This window comes from Erpetoichthys calabaricus, chromosome 4 (assembly GCF_900747795.2).
Source record: "Erpetoichthys calabaricus chromosome 4, fErpCal1.3, whole genome shotgun sequence".
Lineage (NCBI taxonomy): Eukaryota > Metazoa > Chordata > Cladistia > Polypteriformes > Polypteridae > Erpetoichthys > Erpetoichthys calabaricus.
Window position 1 is genome coordinate 44014880 of NC_041397.2, and position 22389 is coordinate 44037268.

General features: G+C 36.7%; 2 protein-coding genes across 2 annotated transcripts; both read right to left on the reverse strand.

Moving 5' to 3' along the window:
* Positions 1-6911: 6911 nt before the first annotated feature.
* Positions 6912-7895, reverse strand: LOC114651063 (olfactory receptor 52K2-like). Its single transcript, XM_028801020.2, has one exon. It carries the CDS (start codon positions 7893-7895, stop codon positions 6912-6914), a length of 984 nt encoding a protein of 327 aa, XP_028656853.2.
* Positions 7896-21033: 13138 nt separating this feature from the next.
* On the reverse strand, positions 21034-22084 carry LOC114651064 (olfactory receptor 52K1-like). The gene has a single exon (XM_028801021.2). The coding sequence runs from the start codon at positions 22048-22050 to the stop codon at positions 21067-21069; it is 984 nt and encodes a 327-aa protein (XP_028656854.1). The 5' UTR covers positions 22051-22084; the 3' UTR covers positions 21034-21066.
* Positions 22085-22389: the final 305 nt, after the last annotated feature.

The window sequence follows — 22389 nt, forward strand, 5'->3', positions numbered from 1 at the left end:
GTGGTATCCGATGTGAACTTCTCCAGGCTGGTAGTAAGGCTGTCCTCCTGGCATTGCAAGCAATCTTTGCTTCTGTTTTGGAAGACTGGTGTCATCCTAAATGACTGGAAATCGGGACTTGTCATTCCTATCTAGAAAGGGAAGGGTGATTGCCTGGATTGTGGCAACTACAGGGGGATAACACTGCTCTCAGAGCCGGGTAAGGTCCTTGCTAGTGTTGTCCTCAATAGGATCTGTGATCACTTGCTCACCTACCAGCGACCAGAGCAGTCTGGTTTTACACCTAAGAAGTCTACCATCGACCGTATCCTGGCACTGAGGTTTCTCATGGAGTGCAAATGTGAATATCAGCAGAGTTTCTTTGCAGTGTTTGTTGATTTTCATAAAGTGTTTGAATCAGTTGATTGAGCTGCCCTGTGGGACATCCTGAGGGTTTGTGGGATCCCCTCAAGGTTGCTGGATATCATGGCAGGCCTGTAAACTGGTGCTGTGAGATCTGTGCAAAGTTTAGGAAGAACCTCTGTGTTTTTCCCAGTTGATTCTAGGGTTCGTCATGGGTGTGTTCTTGCTCCTACTCTGTTCAATGCTTGCATGGACTGGGTGTTGAGCAGGGTCGTGGGGTCCTGCGGCTGTGGGGCATCTGTTGATGAAGAAAGATTCACTGACCTTGACTTTGCTGACGATGCTGTGATTTTCGCAGAGTCAATGGAAGCTTTGATTGGGGCTCTTGAGAGACTGAGCAAGGAGTCTGAGTGTCTGGGCTTGAGAGTGTCCTGGATAAAAACCAAGATCATGGCCTTTAATGACCTCTTGGACACAGCCATCAGCACTGTGTCTGTTTGCGGAGAGAGTGTCGACCTTGTCGAGAGGTTTACTTACCTCAGCAGTGACATTCATGTCTCTGGTGACTCTTCCTATGAAGTCAGTAGACAGACTGGGAGAGCATGGGGGGTCATGAGGTCACTGGAAAGGGGTGTGTGGCACTCCCAATAACTATGCAAAAGGACGAAGGTCCAAGTCTTTAGATTCCTGGCGCTTCCTGTTTTGCTATATGGTTGTAAGACATGGTCACTATCCAGTGACCTGAGATGAAGACTGGACTCCTTAGGTACTGTGTCTCTTCGGAGAATCCTTGGGTACCGCTGGTTTGATTTTATGTCGAATGAGCGGTTGCTCTTGGAGCCCCGAATGAGGCACATTACCTGAATTGTGAGGGAGAGTCAGTTACGGCAGTATGGCCATATGGCATGATTCCCCGAGGGTGTTTCAGCTCGCATGATCTTCTTGGTTGAGGACCCAAGTGGCTGGAGCAGGCCAAGGGGATGCCCACGTAACACCTGGCTGCGGCAAATAGAGGGTCATTTCTAGAGGGTGGGACCAGACCGTGTGTCTGCCTGGGGGGGTGCCAACCAGGATCACGAGCTGTTTCGTCGAGTGGTGGATGTGGCAACGCACTGTACCAGTGCATGCTTCCCAACCTGACCTAAACTGACCTTCAGCTACACCTTAGATCTAGAATATAAAATACAAGTAAACCACCAAAGTACATATAACTGTACAGACATAACAAAACAAATCATACAATGTATGTTATAAACAGCCTTTCTAAATAAATAAAAAATAAATAGAATTTTTTTATAAATATAAAAAATCCAAGATACAACTCATTTGTCAGTATCGTATTACTTTGGTGACCTAAGTAAATAGCTGCCTTGTAGTGCCCATTGTGGAAAGCACACAGACAGGCAGACAGCGATGGTTCACCCAACACACATTTATTATACATATTATATACAATTAGTGCTCACACACAACCCCAAAACTCCCCCAAAAGTCCAGGCCTTTCTCACACTGCCTCTCTTCAGGCCGACTCCTTTCCTCTCCCACCGAGCTCCGTCCGTCTCCACTCTCGGATCAAGCCTCTTGATGGAGGGAGGCGGCCCCTTTTATAATCACCTGGATGTGCTCCAGGTGCCTCCCGATAATCTTCCGCTGGCACTCCCCAGTGTGGCGGAAGCACCGGCTGCACACCCGGAAGCACTCTGGGTGTCCCTGGTCGTCTTCCCCCCAGCACTTCCGAGTGTGGCGGAAGTGCTGAGGACCAGGGCTTTCCAGGCATTGGGGCACTCCCTGGCGGTGACCACGGGCCCCTATAGGGTTGAGCTTCCAAGCTCAGTTCCCGTGGTCCCCAAAGCCACCAGGGCAGTCGCCCCCTCGCAGTCTGGAGGAGGCGTAATCCCTCCTCCGGTGCTTCTAGGCATCCCAGCTGGGTGCCAGCCCCAGCCGCTTGCCACACCATATTGATTATGAAAGTATTACATATTACAATTACGAAAGTATGCATATAGATGGGGGTTTGGATCAACAAAACACAGTGTAAAAGCATTCCAGGTGAAGCAACTGGGGGCAATTGAACTGGGGTTTCTACTCAGCAACCAAGTGAGAAAACACCATTAAAGAAAAAAAAAGTACAACCAACAGAACATGCTAAAAAATTAAAGATATTGAGGAAAGAGCATGCAAAATAGTATAAAACACCAAGGAGAAAGTCAAAAATGATGGCATCAGCGTTTTACACAAAGTTTTATGATCTGACAATCTGCTTTGCTTCCAGGTCATTGTCTATAAAGAGAAGAGGTTCCACCCTCCACACTAAGTGATGTCACGATGGGGGAACAATCACCAATTCCTGGAACAGTCTAAAATGGCAAACTCTATTATAAAAAATCAAAAATAAAGTTAATAAATAAAAATAACCAAATTGGCAAAAAATGTACTCAGCCCGTTATAGAAATTGACAGTTTGATTTCAAATTTTTGAATGTTTGTGCAACCTAGAAACCTTGAACAGCATTCAGGAAGCTGTAAGGAAATTTTCATTCAAGTAGAGCTGAAGGAGAATGGCCAACACTCCAAAGCAACTGATGATCAGAGTAAAGGAAATGACCATCTGAACAAGGAAACGAGTGATGCGTCTCATCTTTATATATAATACACTACCGTGGCTGTTTTTTTTGCTTTTCCAGGATTTTAAATCACCTGTAGCTCATAAACCATTTGAACGATTGACCTGAAATTTGACACACATATACTACGTGACGTCTACTATCCGCTTTCAGGGTGATGGTTGATCTCTGAGGTTATTCCCCTTTTTATTTTTATTTTATTGTAGAATCAACTCTCAGCAGCAGCCAGCAGGGCAGCTGTGCGGCGCATGCGTACTGGCAGCTGTTCTCATCCCTACCACCTTCGCCATCACTTCCCCTACCTCTTCATATTTTAAATCATTCTTGAGGCAGATTGAAGAATTAAGTGCCAGCTTAAGTTGAAAATGAAAGAAAAGCTTATTAAGTACAGTAATTGCAACACAAACACTGACTTAATCAGTTTTAACGCAAAAAGATGCTGACGAAAGAAGAGAAGAAGCGGTTGGAGAAAAGAAGAGCTGCTCAGGAAGCAGCAAGCGCATCAACCTCTGAGCAAACGAATGATAAACATACAGAGAAAGAGGATGAAAACTACAAGTCAAGTGTATTCACTGCACGTTATCATGCAGTGTGCTGTTACTGTTCAGTTATATTCAGTGTTTCATGAATTTTAAAATTAAACAATCCCTGTAGTAATGCACTGAACTTTTTTCAAATCTTTTTCTTACCTTTTTTTCTTACTACTTACTTATTAAAATAATTCTGTATTCTTTGGAATATTGGGAATGCACAATGTGTGTTCACTTATTATGATAAAGGATTTAGTAAATACAGTAGAATGCTGATTATCCAGGCTACTTGGGACCAAGGTTGGTTCTGTTAATTAAATAGTTTGGATAATCAAAATGCATGAAAATATCTAGTTTATATGAAGCAAAGGTCCATCCATCCATCCATTTTCCAACCCGCTGAATCCGAACACAGGGTCACGGGGGTCCGCTGGAGCCAATCCCAGCCAACACAGGGCACAAGGCAGGGAACCAATCCCGGGCAGGGTGCCAACCCACCGCAGGACACACACAAACACACCCACACACCAAACACACACTAGGGCCAATTTAGTATCACCAATCCACCTAACCTGCATGTCTTTGGACTGTGGGAGGAAACCGGAGCGCCCGGAGGAAACCCACGCAGACACGGGGAGAACATGCAAACTCCACGCAGGGAGGACCTGGGAAGCGAACCCGGGTCTCCTAACTGCGAGGCAGCAGCGCTACCACTGCGCCACCGTTCCGCCAAGCAAAGGTCTGCAATTAAATTATTTTACGCAAGGTTGTTGCTCTATTTCTAAATATGAAGTATTATAAAAAATGATTGATTTAGGAAATGGTATGTAATTAATAACCAAAATCACTTTGAAGAAATAATGTAAATTGTTTTACATGCTTTCAGCTATAAATCATGTTTGTTTTTTAAATAAACAGAAACAGAGAAACACAAGTAATTGCACAAAAGTTAGAGTATAATGAATTTTAGGAAAGTTTATTGTTTAAACCAGGCAAGACTGTCTTTTTTTCAAAGTGAGGTCTCTCATCCTTCTTAATACCAGAATCTTTGCAGAAATGCATTCAGACTGTCATTCAAACCATGGCATTACAGGTTATCACCTTACCACATATATTTTTAATCTCATTTGAAGCCTTTAGCCCTTGTATAAACATATAATGCAGAGCATGGAGAGAGGGCTGCAGAGAGCACACACCTATTGCATTTTGAGTATGTTTCCTCTCTTATTAAATCCATTGGTCTGGGTTGGTGGCTGCTGGCAAACCTCCAGATGAGTCCTGGCTTGAATCAGCTTACAGAGTTGAGTAAAGTGAGTGCAGATGGTGTCACCTCTAACCTGAAAAGAGCAGCGTAAGATGGAATCAGCAGCATGAAAGTGCAGACAGGCAGTTTGTCAGGCACAAGAAAGTGCATGGAGCAGCATGGAAGAAGCTGTAGATGTTCACGGCTCAGGCAAAATCACACACAAAGCAAATTTTTGGTGCAACTTTACAAAACTGTTTATAAAATGAAACCTTGCTACTTAGCTCTGGGGCAAATATCTTCAAATAAATAACTGGAATTTATTGCATTAAGCAATAAGGGGTGAAAACTGGGGGTTTTGGTTTCAATAATTGGTGGTTTGGATGATTGCTGTTGGGATAATTAATTTCCTGCTGTAACTATGTCCACCTGGAAATGCATTTAAAGTGTTAATCACATAAACTGAGACAAACATATTTTGTCAACATTGTTGCTTTTATTTGGGTCACTGCTGTGTTTAATTCTAAAATTAAAAGCACTTCTTTCTGCCTGCTTTTCGTAAGTGCTTTTGGTCTGCTGTACTTTAGTTTTTCATATTTATTTTAATTGTTCTTGCTTAAGGCTATCTTTTCCTAGATATATGTCTTTGCCTCCAAATAAAAAGTAAATAAAACTGGTCAAAATAACAAAACTTCATTTAGAATGTTTTTTGTTCTTTATAATTTATTGTTTTTAATTTCCATTCACCTGTAGAATAACACACTGGGAATCAGCTTTAACAAATGCATTTTTCAAATAAAACTAATTTTAAAATGTGTAAAAAAGTGGAACATTTGAAAAAATGTATTTATTAAGAGCAAAGTCTGATGATAACAGTTTTAACAGATATGCAAGAATATTACCAATAAAAGAATGTTTAAAACACTAATTTAATACATGTTTTCAGTTCTCCTTGGATTTCACTATTCCTTGTTTTTATTTCTGTTCTGGTCAATCTTGATTATGGAAAACTTAACAACAAAAAAAAATGTTTTACTTTCTTATTTACAAATGGTTAGGTCACAGCTCCAAGCTCTTGCCTGTTTAGGGATTGAATATTCTCCTTATGTCTGCATGAGTTTTTTCCCTGGGTACTGGTAACTGGCAACTCTGAATTGGCCATGGATGGCTGATTGTGAGTGTGTGAGTTTGCAGATTGAGGGGCTGGCACCTGTACAAGGATGGTGTCTGTGTTAAACCCAGTGTTGCCACGATAGGCAACCTCTTCCTGTGAACTAGATAAGTGGTTCAGAAAATGGGTAAATGGATCAACAATGGGTTTGTTGAGATGGCATTTTATAAAGTGTATGGTTCTCCATATCCAGAATTTCTCAGGAGCTGTAGAAGGTTGTTCAGTTGCTGGGACTGCTGTATCTCATGTTAGATGTCTTGGATTGAATTCAGACTGAATTACAGGTTTTGAGAACTTTGCATGTTGTCTTCGCGTTTTTTTCTTCAGGTACTGTTGTTTTCCTACACATATCCCAAAGGCTTGAAGTTTATCTTATATATTGAGTCTAATCTGGATTGGCATGAGCGATCTCTGTCTGTTTAATACCTGGCCATCCAGTGATGGTTCCTTCCTTACTCCCAATGCGGCAATGTAATTAGATACAACAGGTTTATAACATGGATAGATACTACATACCATATATGCTAGCCTAGATAATATATCAGACACCCATTTTATTAGATGAGCATACTTACATTAGTTAAAATAATATACATACTGCTTAAAAATCAGAGCAGAGTAAGTATTTTTATACTAAATGCTTGTTTACTTGATTCATTTCTTACTTTGCTTAGACGTTTTGTTAAATACTGCACCAGAATAATGCTTTTACACATATTTTAAAGAAAACAGTTTTGGAAAGGTTTGGCAAAAGCAAATACATTTTATATACAATATTTTACACTGGTCATTTTATTGTGAAATATATTTGTTTTTTTTCTTTATTCTGCAGAATACTCCAAAAACACAATCATAATACTTTTTTATCACAAAAATATTTTATCTACATATGAACAAGGTTTTCTTTCTTACATGCCACCACTGAGCATGAAAATATGTGATTTAAAAAACAAAAACAAATGCAACACACTGGCTGAATAAGTATACATTCTTTATGCTTCATCATTTTTTTACAGATAAAGGAAAATGTGTGTTGATGGCCATTTTCCTTTGTTTAACTATTTTCCACAAATATTGTCTAATTTCTTTGGTTCGTACTCCATAAATGAGTGGATTTATGCTGGCAGGGAAAACCAAATAAAGCACACCTAACAAAGTATGGAGATCAGTGGAAATTGTGTTGCTAACTCTATAAGCCACAAAAGTTACACTTCCAGAAATATAGAAGAATGACATAACAATCAAATGTGTTCCACAAGTATTAAAGGCTTTCTGGCGCTCTTTGGCAGATGCTGTTTTGAGGACACTCTGTATAATCTTGACATATGAAAAAGCTATGCAAAATATATCAAACCCAACAATTGTATATGCCATTACTAAGCCCATTATGTTATTTATAGTGATGTTGTCACAAGCCAGCGTAACAAGTGCCATATGTTCACAGTAACACTGTCTAATTACATTTGACTTGCAAAAATGCAATGGAGTAGCAAGTATTATCAGTATGGACATTAATGTCCCACTTCTTAGCACTGCAAAAAGACCTATTTTTAAAAACACTGAATAATTCATAATTTCAGCATAACGCAATGGATTGCAAATGGCAACATACCTATCCAGCGCCATTGTAAGGAGGATGGTGGATTCAAATGATGATATAAAGTGAACAATAAACATCTGAGTCAAGCAGCCAGCCAATGAAATCTCATTCCAGTCAAATAAAAAGCCAAACAGCATGTTGGGAACAATTGCCAATGGAACAATTATATCTACAGCAGCCATGTATGAAATTAATAAATACATGGGGCTGTGCAGAGTTTCTGATTTTTTAATAACAAGGATTATAACTAAGTTGCCAATCAATATTAGGGCAAATAACAGGAAGAATGGCACAAAAAGCACTCGTCTATATTGGTAGAGGTTTGGAAATCCAATCAAAACAAATTTGTTATGAGAAAAATTGCTGGTAATAAATTCTTCTTGCATTTCTGGTGATTTGAAGAAAGCCAGCAAAACCTACATAAAAAAGAGGGAACATTCAATGGAAAATATCTACCTGAAAGTAAAGAAACAATAATAAAATTTAGCTTACCATTCATTAAAAAATGTTGCTTTGCAACGTTACATAACAGTTGAGAAATGGTTGCTTAAAATTAAACGAGCATGTTCATTAAGGGTATAATGAACAGGAAAGTCAATGACCTGGGATGAATTTCTGCCCATATATGAGCTGGGTTTAGAAAATGGATTGATGGATAGATTTAAATTATAATTTCTCATTTTGTTTTAAAACAATTTCCATGTGATAAAACAACACAACATATAATAAAATAAACATATAAATAAAATAGACCATTTTAGAAGAAAGCATGTAGTTCTACAATTAAAAAACCAGTACCTGCAGCTTTTAATACTACATTGCTGGAAGTAAGTTGTCAAAGCATCAAAATATATACCACTTAAGAGTCTCATTGTTAAGCAGATTACATTTAGGCTAGATATTAACACTTACCCAAAAGAAACAGCAGCAGCCAACCTGCAGCCTGGAGATATCATTCCCTTATAAGAGACCATTTCCCCAGGTAAATCTTAAGCAAGCAATATACTGCATTTATCCTTTTGACTATTCTCCATAGCTTTAAAGTCATTTTTCTCTAGGCTATTTATAACTTAATTGGTTACACTGTACAATTGTACTACTTTTTAAACAAACTAGTTATCTTAACACAGCATACATTTAATATTTAGTGTATTATTTTAGAGAAATTTTCAAAACTTCAAATTGGGTACAAGAAGTTGGTAAAACATTTAACTCCTTAGAACAAATGTAACATATAAAATGTGTATTCCTAAGAGAAAAGTATACAGCACTAATTTAACATGAAAAGTAGTTCAATATGTATAATTGCCAGTGGCATGTATGAATAATATATGATGAAAAAATGCTTTCTCTCATCTATTCAAGTGTTTAATTGCTTTGTAAAAAAAGTGACTAGTTTAAATGCTTTGTTTTGAAATTAACTGTTAAGAACACAGTGGAGTGCCCAATGATTATTGTGAACACTTCAAAAAACCAGGGGCCTCTTGTATATCATTTTGCTTAGACTTTATACTCAAATTTTGCTTATGCTCAAAAGGCAAAAACAGCATACACACAAAAAAAATCAGATTTATAAAACTATTCATACTGCACATGTCATTCTAAGTTCATTTATGTATCTCTTTACTACAAACCAAGAAAGAACCAGAGGAAAGAAAAATTCAGTGATTGTGAACTAGAGGTAGTTACTAACTGAAGTGGAGAGCCGCACATTCATCCATTTTGCTGGACTCTCTGTGGAAGCCACAAATTAAAGCAAAAAATAAGAGTGGGAGAAGCTGAGTGGAAAGAGCAACAGCAATGCAATATCAGGCAGTGCCCAGACTGCCGCCAGTACACAGCATGAACTGACAGAGACTGTATGTGCAAAACTGTGTGATATTAAAAAACATTCTTATTGAACTTGTGAAAAGGTGAATTAATTTTTCCAAGTAAATGTCAATGTTTCTATACGTTTGTCTCTTTACATTTGACATTCAACATCCAAATGTCCTTGAATTGCCACTGTGTTGATGTCCTGTTTGACAGGATCTGGGTAATCCATGTGCTAATCTTGACCTTTCTCATGAGGTAGAGGCAGTCCAAGTTTCTGCACTATGTTGTGTAGCACCTCAAAAGCCATAACAATGTGGCAAACCTTTGTAGGGCTGTACAGAAATAACGAGCCTTCCATCTGTCTTTTAATGAACCAATGATCAGTTCTATTTTTATTATTATTGTTTAGCAGATACTTTCATCCAAGGAGACTTACAAAGCAAGAAATTATACATAATTTGTATTGTTACTTAAACTATATTTTTTATACAGTTACAGTTAAAAATCCTGCCGGCTATGCCAATTGTGGACAATCTTCTTAGTAAATAAAAGAAGCTTCACCAAAAAAGAAGTTTTGGGGACTGTCCCCGTAAATTGCCCTCCGGACAAAATAAAAACCAAAAGAAACGTTGTGATCAAGAGCAAAAAGTAATTTTAAGCAGATGATAATTGGCAGTCAACAAAATGGCGTTTTTATGCAGAAAAGTTAAATGGAGGCAGGAAATGGTTGGCAGGAAGTGGCTGGCAGGAAATGACGTTGTAACGGGTAGATGGAAGCAACATCATCTTAAGAGAGAACCAGAAGTGATGTCATCAGAAGGGGTCGGAAGTAACATTATGTCTGGCGCTGGAAGTGATGTAGCGGCGGCCATTTTTGGAACCTGGAAGTGTGGTGTTTACTTCTTCTCGGTTTTCCTGCTGAGAGATTGAGAGATTTTTGTAAGTACCATGTGACAACCCCTTGTCTCGTGTAATTTTACTCACCTTTAGGCTTTTTGACTGCCTCCTAAATGCTCATGTGTGACAATATATATATATATATATCACTTATGTATTTCATTATATTTTCTCTCTTGTGGTGCAATTCTTCAATTAGGTTTACTTAGCAAAAAGCCAACCATTGCATACAACATGAAGACTGCTTCCCATGCTACTATCTGATAAAATAAAGGAATCATGGGTTCAGCCAGGCCATCTCGCTAAAATGTTAGACAAATTTAACCATCACATATTAAATGTATATTAACTGAATAAAAGTATTTTCTGTTAACAAAAACAAATTCAATAAGTGAAGGTGATAAAATGTGCACAGTCAATTGTGCTAGTTACATTCGGAAAATCGGCATTTGCTACAAATTGTGCTTTGATCTCGGCCTGCTCACCCTGACCGTAAGTGTTGTGGAGAAATCTCCTTCGGCAGATTTTTCCTAAATGCGAGCAAAACAACTGCCATTTAATTTTTTTTTCCTCAGGTTTTTGCATATGTATTTTTGCAGTGTATTCTCTGTTCTTTCATTTATTTCTCTTATCTTCCTTATACTGACTGCAAGCAATCAGCACACACGTATCTCTTCTAAATGCACTCCAGTTACTAAAATTAGTTTTATCTGCTTTACTAAAATTCTCTCAATTGCTATTTTTCTTTTTCGTGTATATATCATTTTTACAGTTTATACTCATTTTAATTACTTTGGCTTTCATATCTCTACTTTCTAAACCTTGTGACACTGTCTTGATAGCAAATCTCTTAATGTGCCTCTTTGAAAAAGGTGCTCAACTACAAGATCCCAGTCACACTATTTATGTGCTTAGTCACTTTACTGTGTCACTCATTACCCCACTACTTGGATCCTGGAACCCATTCACAATCATACCAGCCTCCAATCGTGTGGTTTATTTTACTACCACTGAAGGATAGGGGGAGCTTATACAAACATACCTTTAGTATACAATCACTCACCCAATAATTCCTTATTTTGGGATGGGGCATTTAAACATATATATGTATATCTATGGATGTGCCTACATTTCACCTAAGTGCTTTTAATTTAGTGATGTTAACCTAAACCTTATACCCTCAATTCATGCTTAATATCAGGGATACACTGGCACTTGTTTACACAAAGTTATATTTTATCCAACCCTATAATACACATATACTTAAGTCTACATGCAAAGCTATATTTACATCTGTCTATCATATAAAAAAACCCTACTCTACTGCTATCTGTCCCTTATGCAAGCTCATTTGCGACCAACCTGTTGGGACTCCAGCCCTCTCAACTTCACACTCTATGGTGAAGTGAGAGCGACCTAGCAGGATTCTTTCAATTATTCAAGCAGACCCTTGTCTCTAGTCCAAGGCAGTAACCATAGGATTTACATCCCACCTTGTCAGCCCCCTCACCTGTAGACCTGTACACCAGTGGTTTTGACCCAATTCTACTGACTCATTCCCCTTGTACAACTCCTTGCATCCTCCTGCTGGCACAAGCACGGCAACTCCTTGGCAGCCTCCAGCACATCTGTCTTGAACCTTGCACCAGGGAAACAGCCCTAGTCACAAATGAGAATGATACACAGGATTTCACTACAACTGCCCTATGCAGCCCTTTGACCCTTGCAAGGGGATATCCATCAGAGTGGAGAATTTAAATTTCTACTTTTCCTTCCTCCACCCAAACTCACCTATACACACAATATCACACTGCAACACTGCTGGCTTTTCTCGCCTCAATTCTGGCTGCCCATCCTTCCTCTAAGTTCCATTGGAGGGGCAGAATCCCTGTGAAACTAACACAAACAATTTACAGCAAAATATTGCTTACCTTTCTAAGTGGCTGCCATTTGTGTCAGTCAGTGGAGCCCCATTCCAACCTTTGTATCAGCTTCAGCTTTTTTCTGATCCCTTCATGGATGCCAATTTTATGTGGTGGAACAAACTTCTTCAAAAAAAAAATAAAAAGTCTCTGAACAGGCAGTCAGAATAAACTTTATTCAGCATAGAAAACCATTGCAAAGCACATAAAGCCTGTCTCAGTTCAATGAAGTGAACCCTGTGCTTTGGGCGAACCTCATATTTATTACAATTCCTATCTCAAAATATTCCCACTTTACACCACTCTTCATCATCTGCTTCATATGGTTTCTCACGATAATGACCTCACTCAATGCCTTTTCTCGTAACAATCACCTGGGGCCTCATGCATAACGCTGTGCATAGAATTCACACTAAAACATGGCGTACGGACAAAAGCGGAAACGTGCATACGCACAAAAAAATCCAAATTCATAAATTTGTGCGTATGCCAACTTCCACGTTGCTCCGCTACTTAAATCCCGGTCAGCATAAAAAGTAACGCACGTGCACGCGCCTGCCGTGCCACCCCATCTCCTCCCAGAATTATGCCTCATTGAATTTGCAAATCAGTATAAATAGCCCTTAAGTTCAGCCTTCTGTGAAAAGACAATGGCAAAAGCACAGGGGAAAACAGAAGAATTTCAGTGAATACCAAGTGCAGACAAGGAAAAACGTACTATTAGTTGGTTTAAACAGTGGTATAAACAACAAAAGGAAGTTGATCAAGTGACATATAGGTTGAAGAAACTCGAAAGCTCAAGTTCTCAAAATCGCACAAAGTCGCCATGAAAAGGTGAGTCGTAGAACACTGTCTGAGTGTCATATGGAAGTTTATTAGGGAAAAGAAAAAAAAAAGGGACACCGTGGGAAAAAAAGCTCGAATTGTCAACTTTAGACTCAAAACTTCACTTTAATCACACAATTACCACTCCCTGCATTCTCACATTCCTAGTCCTGGGCTGTAAAAGATTGATGACCTTTTTAATCAATTGTCACAATTAAGTTGGAATCAGGTGGACCCACATGTGAAAAGTGGCCTGCACAAAAACATGCATAAGAAGAATGTTTATTATGTTAAAACATGCTTACATTTACTAAATTTCTAAATTGGAGCATTTTTTAATATAGTGGAAAGATTAACATTATGGAAAATAAAATAGTTAGATACATACCGATTGTGGCGTGGAATAAAGGGATTAATTATGACCTGAGAGTGTTTAGTTAACAGGAATAGAAAGAATGTTTGATAGTCTGTATGGCAGTATTTTGTAGATGTGTGGCATTTCTTATTTTTAATTATTTGATTTCTATAGTTGTTTCTTAAATGTCACTCTTATAAGATTCAGAAGTAGTTTGACAATCTTCAAAATTCTTTTGCTTTTGAAATGACATCAAAGTTGTTGCTTTAGGGTAGTCACTCTAACTTAATCAACTTTACCGTGAACTTCTCACATCACAAAGTGGGCCAGCAAAATCCCTTTCTCAAAGAAAAGAAAAATAGTTTCCTTCACTATTAATGAAAACACTTGCAGTACACTCTCTCTTTTATGATGTCAAAGGGGATCTGTAATGCTGATTGGTTTAAGTGGGTGTCTTCCTCACAATCAATTTTTTGTTCTAGGAGTAATAGACACCCAAGGAAATCAGATCAACCCATCTACTTCTGCTGCAGATGACAAGTGACTGAATCAAATATAAGATGTATTAATACTATAATAAGTAGAGGTTGGGAGTTTGAAGAAAATATTATTTAATTGGTAATGTCTATATGGATCTGTCCATAAGAGGAACCATCTTCTGACCTATTATAATTTATTTCAGCAGTACAGATTCAAATCCTTTATTTTCAGTGAAACTAAGGTACTATCAAATTAAGGCCACAAACCAAAACTATTACTCACTAAGAAAAATTAAAGGGATTCTTTTATTGTGTCAGTATTATGTATGTTATATTTTATAGTATCTGATACACTTGATAATAGTAAAAATGCCAAGAAATGACCAAACACATATTTTTATCTTTGTATTAACTAAAATCTGCAGATAAGTGTGGTTTGAGCAGCCTTTGAATAACATATTGCACAAGTTAATCCTCCTAGAAAAAAATACAAAAAATTAATTTCTTAGTATCTTTGACATTCAGAAACTCTCACTTTCCAATATTATTAAGCTATAAAAAAACATTTTAGTGAGTGTTGTAATGTGTGTTTTAAAGGAAATACAGGACATCAAAGTTACTGTACATGCTGATTCGGTAAAATTAATATATAGCCAAACAAAGTTAAAAGTTAAAATAAGTGAAAGAATACTGTTGCAGTGGCATCATTATGATCCCCCAAAATTTTCACTTTATTCTGTATTCAAAACCAAGTAGTTATCATCCATCCATTCACTTAATTCACTGACACAATTAATTAAGGACACTATTGGAGAAACATTATTTGGTGTAAATAAAAGATATACCCAGCATCTTCATATGAGTGAAATGAAATGTTAACTTTTCTAATCACAGTTCCCATGGTGTTGTGAAAGGGAGTTCCAAACATGGTGTCTGAGACCTCCACTGATACCTTCACTTACCTGTCCAGAAGAGGATCAACTTACTTGCTGGCTTTGGCCTACACAAACACAAAAAGGGGAGCTGGTAGAATCCAATAAACTAGCGAGAAAAATCCAGAAATCCAAAATAGATCAAATGAAAATATTAAATTCAAACTCCAAACACAAACTCAATGAACCACTTCTGAGAGCCCAATATAATTTTATAGTCTATATAAAAAATAGTGCGGTCAATGGTGTCAAAAGCTGCATTTAAAGCTAACAACATAATTACTGTAGAAATCCCTCATCAGAAGTTTTTTGATTGTCATTTACAACACAGGTTAGTTGCATTTCTGTACTGTAACAAACAGACAGACTGGATGTTCCTAAATAAATTATGATGAGCTATTGATAGTGTCAATAGTGGATGTTGCAGGAACAGTCATTGATCATTTCACTAGTTTTGTTGGAACATGGACTAAGGGACAGGTGGTATGTTTCAATTTAAAAAGTAAAGTTATGACTTATGTTCTGTATAAATGTTAAAATGACCAAAATGCTGTGCACACTCTGCAATATCTGAAAATGCTGAAATCTGGGATTTTATATTCTTAATTTTATCGGAAAGTTCATACTATCTGTATATATAATGTTTGTATTTTTATGGTAATTCAGAATTGCCATTTGTTAGACTAGTGACTATTCTAAACAGTACACACACATTAGAACTATCTAGTCGAGAATAGGCCATTCGGTCCAACAAAGTCAAAATTCGCTGTACTAATTCCCTTCATAATTTTAAACACTTCAATCATGTCATGTCTTAATCTTCTTTTACTTAAACTGTATAGGCTCAGCTCTTTTAATCTTTCCTCATAATTCATCCTCTTGTAGCCCTGGAATCAGCCTAGTCATTCTCTGGACCTTTTCTAGCTCTGCAATGTCCCTTTTGTAGCCTGGAGACCAAAACTGCACACAGTACTTCCAGATAAGGCCTCACCAGTGAATTGTAAAGCTTGAGCATAACCTCCTTGGACTTGTACTCCACACATCAGGGCACTATATAAACTAACATTCTGTTTGCCTTTTTAAAGGCTTCTGAACACTGTCAGGAAATCGATACCTTAGAGTCCACTATGACTCCTAAATCCTTCTCATAAGGTGTACTCTCAAATTTACGACCGCCTATTGTGTATTCAAACCTAACATTTTTACTTCTTATGTGTAATACTTTACATTTACTGACATTAAATTTCATCTGCCACAAATCTGCCCAAGCCTGTATGCTATCCAAGTCCTTCTGTAATGATATAATGAATTTTAAATTATCTGCTAATCCTCCTATACTGGTATCATCTGCAAATTTAACTATATACTATATACTAAATTATATTCCTATGTAAATTATTTATATAAATCATTTAAAAACAGCAGCAGCCACAGCACTGATCCCTGTGGTAACACCAGTCTTAACATCAGCTAATTCTGTTGAGGTTCCTCGCACCATCACCGTCTGCTTCCTGTGTCTGAGTCAGTTCTGCACCCATATAAAAACATCACCTTAAACTCCCACTTATTTTAGTTTGATGTCCAGTTTGGTGCTCTCATGTGACACCTTATCAAATGCATTCTGAAAGTCAAGATAATATCATATGCTCCACTTTGATCATATTGTTTTGTTGCCTTCTCATAGAATTCCAGCATGTTAGTAAAACACGACCTCCCTCTTCTGAACCCATGCTGACTGTTCAGAATAACTCCTGTCCTTGCCAGGTATTGCTCAATCTTATCTTTCTTTACAATTCCTTCCATTAATTTCCCGGTGATGCATGTTAAGCTTATTGGTCTATAGTTGCAATGATCTGCCCTGTTATCCTTTTCACATAATGGGATGGTATTTGCCATAATGGAATGGTAGTTGCCATTATGTCTGTTGTCATCTATTAATCTAAAATAGCAGTTAGAGTGGTCCATAAAATAACCTTTTTATACCTGTTAGCATTGAATGTCCATGTAATCTGTAAAACCTGTAGCTTTGTTGCTCTCCACCTACCCCAGTCTTTTCAGTATTCTAATTTAAGAGCATAAAAACTCCTTTTAAACCAGGGCATTTGTTCATAAGGGAGCTACTGTATCCCATCTGTCTCTCAGAGTCATATTATAGTATGTCTATTGATCTAGATTATATTCAATAATTAAGTTTGAGTTTCTCAAAATATTTACTGTACAAATTTGAATGCAAAGATGCAATATAGATGTCAAATTGCCCTTGTTTTAATCTGTGATTGAACTGGTAAGGACAACAACAATTTAGTGGAATACTTACATTTTTAATCATCCATCCATCCATTTTCCAACCCGCTGAATCCGAACACAAGGTCACGGGGGTCTGCTGGAGCCAATCCCAGCCAACACAGGGCACAAGGCAGGAACCAATCCCGGGCAGGGTGCCAACCCACCGCAGCATTTTTAATCAGAATTCCGTAAATAATTGCTAGATTGAATGTGTGATTTTGACAATGAGTTGGGCCACTAACAATCTGGCAAAATCCTAGCGAATTTAGTAGATGAGAAAAACATTTGCTAAAAATGTCAGTTTCCACATGTATGTGAACATTAAAATCCCCCATCAACACTCTTCTTCTTCTTCCTCTTTATCTTTTGTGCTTTATTCTCCAAACAGCTTAGTTCCACACCTCCTTGCCAGTCAAGCTCTTTTCCTTCAGATCTTCTTTTACTTTATCCATCCACCTCCACTTTGGCCTCTCTCATTTTCTCTTCTGCTGTACTTCCATTCCCATCACTCTTTTAGCCTCATATTCATTGTCTCTCCTCATCTCATATACATAACATTTTAACCTATTTTCCTGTACTCATAGATATCTCTCCCACTTTTGTTGTTGCATCTGATTGTCAAAATACCCCCCAAAACTATGTGATCATAATTTCTAGCTCATATAAAAGAAAAGTCAGATAAAGGGCTACCATATTCAGTCATGAGCTATTAATATGGATCTAGCAGTCTGTAAATTAGTACTAAAATTATCCTGAACTCTGCCTTAAAAGATGTAAAATCACCTAATTTTGTAGAACCAGTATTTAATTTGTCAGACAGAATTATTTCAAAACCACCTCATTGATCAGTATCTCTTGATTTATTAAAGAATTCTAGCTGTACTAATGGAGTAGTGTCAGATTTACTAAGCCAGTTTCAGTAAAAAGACACAGATAATATTTTGTATTTATTATAGTATTCTTCACTCAAGTAGCATGACTTCTAAGAGACCAAATGTTTAGCAAACAACATTTTTTATAGCAAAGCTGTTTTTGAACTAGTATTATTCTTTTTGTTTTCATTTGAATCAAGTTACCCAAGGTGGAGGATATGATTTTAATTTCAGGTCAAATTATGTTGTTTATTCTCTGGTTTAGATTTAGTTTCATGACTCAATATATATGTATTGAATGCCACAGTTCGGATTCAGCGGGTTAGAAAATGGATGGATGGATGAATGCCACACAACAGAAATTCTTGGTTTGCAGCTATAATGTAATAACAGGACAAATACAAGACAAAAAGTTTTTATCACAAGTTTTTGGTTTGGAAGGTGCTCTAAATAATCAGTCAGGCAACTTTCCTGCAGTATTTGAAGTAAGTATTAAGTATTTTAAGATAAAACAACCCAGTTAGAATGAAAATTGTTTATGTCAAAATCACCCAGGCCTTTCCAAAAAATCATTTCAATTATTAACACATTACTATGCAGTTTTGTTCTCCTTCTTACAAAAAAGACATCTGCAGTGTAGTAAGTCAAGAAGTAAGCTGCCATATTGATTATGGGTTATAAGCTAGGAGGAAAGACTGAAAAAAGTTAAACAGCTGCTTTATATTACGAAGAAAGCTGGTTAAGAGTAAATTTCACATTAACATTATTGCACAGAAATTAATAGATGAAGTGCATGGAATGAGATTCATTGAATAGAGATTGGAGTGCTAGGTTCAGTTGAATGGCTTACTCTTGACAGTAGGTTTGTTATGTTTTTATAGACAGACTAGGGGGGTTACCCCCTGCTCCCTTTGCTCACCAACCCCCGTGGCCAGTGCTACCCTCTATGAATTATGCCAAAGGAGGACAAACATTACATAAATGACATTTATTGAAATAATTACACCAGGAAAAAAAAGAATGTACAAAATTACATACAACATTATTTCTTACCAACGACCTCTTTTTCTTTCTGTCTCTTGTCCCATTTTCCACCAGCTGAGCCTTTACTTCCAGCTAACCTCATGATTGTAGGCTCAAAGTACCTCTATGAGGTAGCTTTAAACCTCCTGCTGGGGTAACTTGCAGTACACTCCAAAACTCACTTCCCAAGCCAGTGGCCATCCAATTTGTACTATACAAATATCAGACAGTATCTGTCATCCCTGTATTTATAAAAGGGAGTGTCAGAATGGGGTCCCATTATCTGTTGCCTTGCTTGGCCTATAGGGTCCTGAGGAAAATTAATGTACTTACATCCAAGTTACCACCCTGTCTTCTTCCTTGTCTGGTGCCTTCCTAAGACACCCAGCACATACATATTGCTTACTGCTATCTAATGTTCCCTGAATAAGCTCACTGGCATCCGTAAAACATCTGCTGCAAGTGTTCCTTTTTCTTGCTCACCTGACTTGGATATCACATATAGAATTCTGACTGTTAAGTCTTCTAGAGCGTCTTGGTAGCAGGGCACACTCTCACAGGGCAGCGACTGACATCTAATTTCAAATATGTAATGCGTTGAGGAATGGAGTGGCAATTTTAAGTGGTAAGCATTAAACTCACAGTAACCCTTTTTCTAATTAAAATTTGGTTTTAATTCTAAATTATGGACTGCATTTTTTAACATTCTGTTCCAAGAGTACACTTGTAGTACATAAACACAGAAAGGACATCTCAAAAGCGTTTATTAGCGTTTGAAATTGGATACATTTATGAATTAATTCAAAACAAATCAGGATTGCTCTGTATACTGTATTAGAAGTTTAGAATTTATTTTATTTTTAAAAAATGTAAACAAATGTTTTATAGCTCAAATTTAGAAATACGCTTAATATAATTTCAAATTTGAACAATGTATTTATTAGGTATATCAGGAAACTTAAAAATATGAATACCTTCTGAACACTGCCTTTAACCACATCGCTTTCATGCAGTTATCACTTCTGCTATTTAGCCTGACTCTGTATTATAATGGTTTATGTGTAACAATGTTAGAGTGCAAGATAAAATCAGAAATTTTGATTGCTGCGTAATAAATGCAGATATCACTACCATTCAATACTTTCTTTTTCATAAAAACATTTTTTAAGTAGAATTAATGAATTTAAATTAACACTGAGCACTTTTTTTACTTAGAATTCATCTATGAATCCAGTTGCTGTACCCACTTAATACAGTTTTAAAGGTATCCCACCCTGGATAGAGTGCCAGTAAATTGCAAGACATGTTCACAAGAAAAAAATACACTATTAAGTGGAAACTTTACTATGATTTCTCTTTATCAGTGTATAATATTGAAACAAAACACATGTTGTCTGACCATCTAGTTTTTGCATATTATTGCTTTTGAATGGACACAATTATTTTTTAAAACATGCCCTGCAAAGATAGGATGCATTTTCAATCCCAACATCTCAACATTTCAATTTACAATATGAATAAATACATTCTGAGGGAAAAAAAACAGAACAAAGTACATTTTGCACAGATTGATGCACAAGTTTGTTGTAGAGTGCATCAGCTTTTCATGGAGGAGGCAAATACAGACAAGGTCACAAATGGTATGCTGTTAAATTTGTATTTTATTAACAACTCCAAAATTCATCTTCACACTTTACTATTTCAATTTAAAGCTAGTAGAATGCCAAATGTTTCGGCACATTCAGATTGTCGAAAGATTGTGATATTGTAACAGCAATTTTTTTTGAGCTTCAGTCATTGTGAAAACATTTTTTCAAAGTATTTATCTACAGTAATTTTATGTACATATAGATGAATACTGAAGTTGAATTAAAAATATTTACTGTAGAGAAAAGAATTCTTATATGCTTGCTTTATATTTTCAAGGATTTACACCTTGCATGAGGAAATACAGTTCGTGAATTGTTCTAAAATGTATCTTCAAACACTGTAGTTGCAGAAGAAATATTAAATGGCACCAAAATAAGCACCTGTATCTTTTTACTATTTTTAACACAACAACAGATTCTACATTTTCTTTACAATACTATACAGTTGAAAGCTGACAAATGCCACTTTATTATTACAGTTCTTTTTGACATCACACAACACTTATGCTATAGTTTCCGTTTTATCAGCATTCAAGAACAGAGTGCCATTTCTTCCTTTGACCATCTTGAATATTTGCTGCCTTATTTCTTTTGTTCGTACACCATAAATAACAGGATTAAAACAACAAGGTAAAAGTTGATATAATACACTTATTATGTTGTGTGTATTGATAGAAATTGAATCCTTTATTCGATATGCAATAAATGAAACTAAAGCAGAAAGAAATGTTGTAAGTATTACGATTAAATGAGTAGTACATGTATGAATCGCTTTTTGCCGAGAACTTACTGATGAACTTTTTAGTACAACAGTGAATATTTTAATGTAAGAACAGAAAATGCATATTAGATCAACACCAATTATGCTAAAAATTCCTACCAGTCCAACTATGCTGTTCTTAGTGGTATCTCCACAAGCGAGTCCAACCACTGCCATGTGTTCACAATAGCAGTGTTTAATAATATTAGTCCAACAAAAAGAAAGGGTACCTACAAAGATGACAATTAGAGAAACAAAAATAACACTTCTAATTACAGCTGCAACAGACAGTTTCAACAATGTAGAACTGTTAATATAATCATTATACCTTAGGGGCATACATATAGCAACATAACGATCTAATGCCATGACCATCAGAATAGTTGATTCAAATGAGCTGATAAAGTGAATAAAAAACATTTGCACTAAGCAACCAGTAAGAGAAATATCATTCCAGTCAAATAAAAAATTCAATAACATCTTGGGAACAAATGTTATTGGTATGCCAAGATCCACAAATGCAATTGCACAAATTAAAAGATACATGGGGGAACTGAACCCTTTTCCAGTTTGAATGATATAAATGATAACACAGTTTGACACCACAGCCATAACAAACAACATAAAGAAAGGAATAAAGAGCAGCTTCCTATACTCATAAACATCAGGAAATCCAACAAGAATAAATTGTGTGTAAGATATATTTTCTTCTCGAATATCTTGCATTGTACTTTCTAATGCTGATGACCGCACACCTCCACAGTTGCCTGTAATTAGAGCATTTTAAATGCCATTAGTAAATCATATCAAATTATTAGTCAAAAGGAAAAAGCAGTGAAATCTCTAAACTGCAATACAACAGATGACATTTTCTTTATTTAAAATTTTATATAACCAGCTTTAGAAAATTAAATGCATTATAAGCATTGTTGCATTTTTAATAATACTCCATCTGTCAAATATTATTGATTTTATTAACTGAAAAATCTGAAAACTGATAATGTTTAACTGTTGCAAACTTATGCCAGTTGTACTGAAGCCTGACCTTGTGTCCATGAACACTGA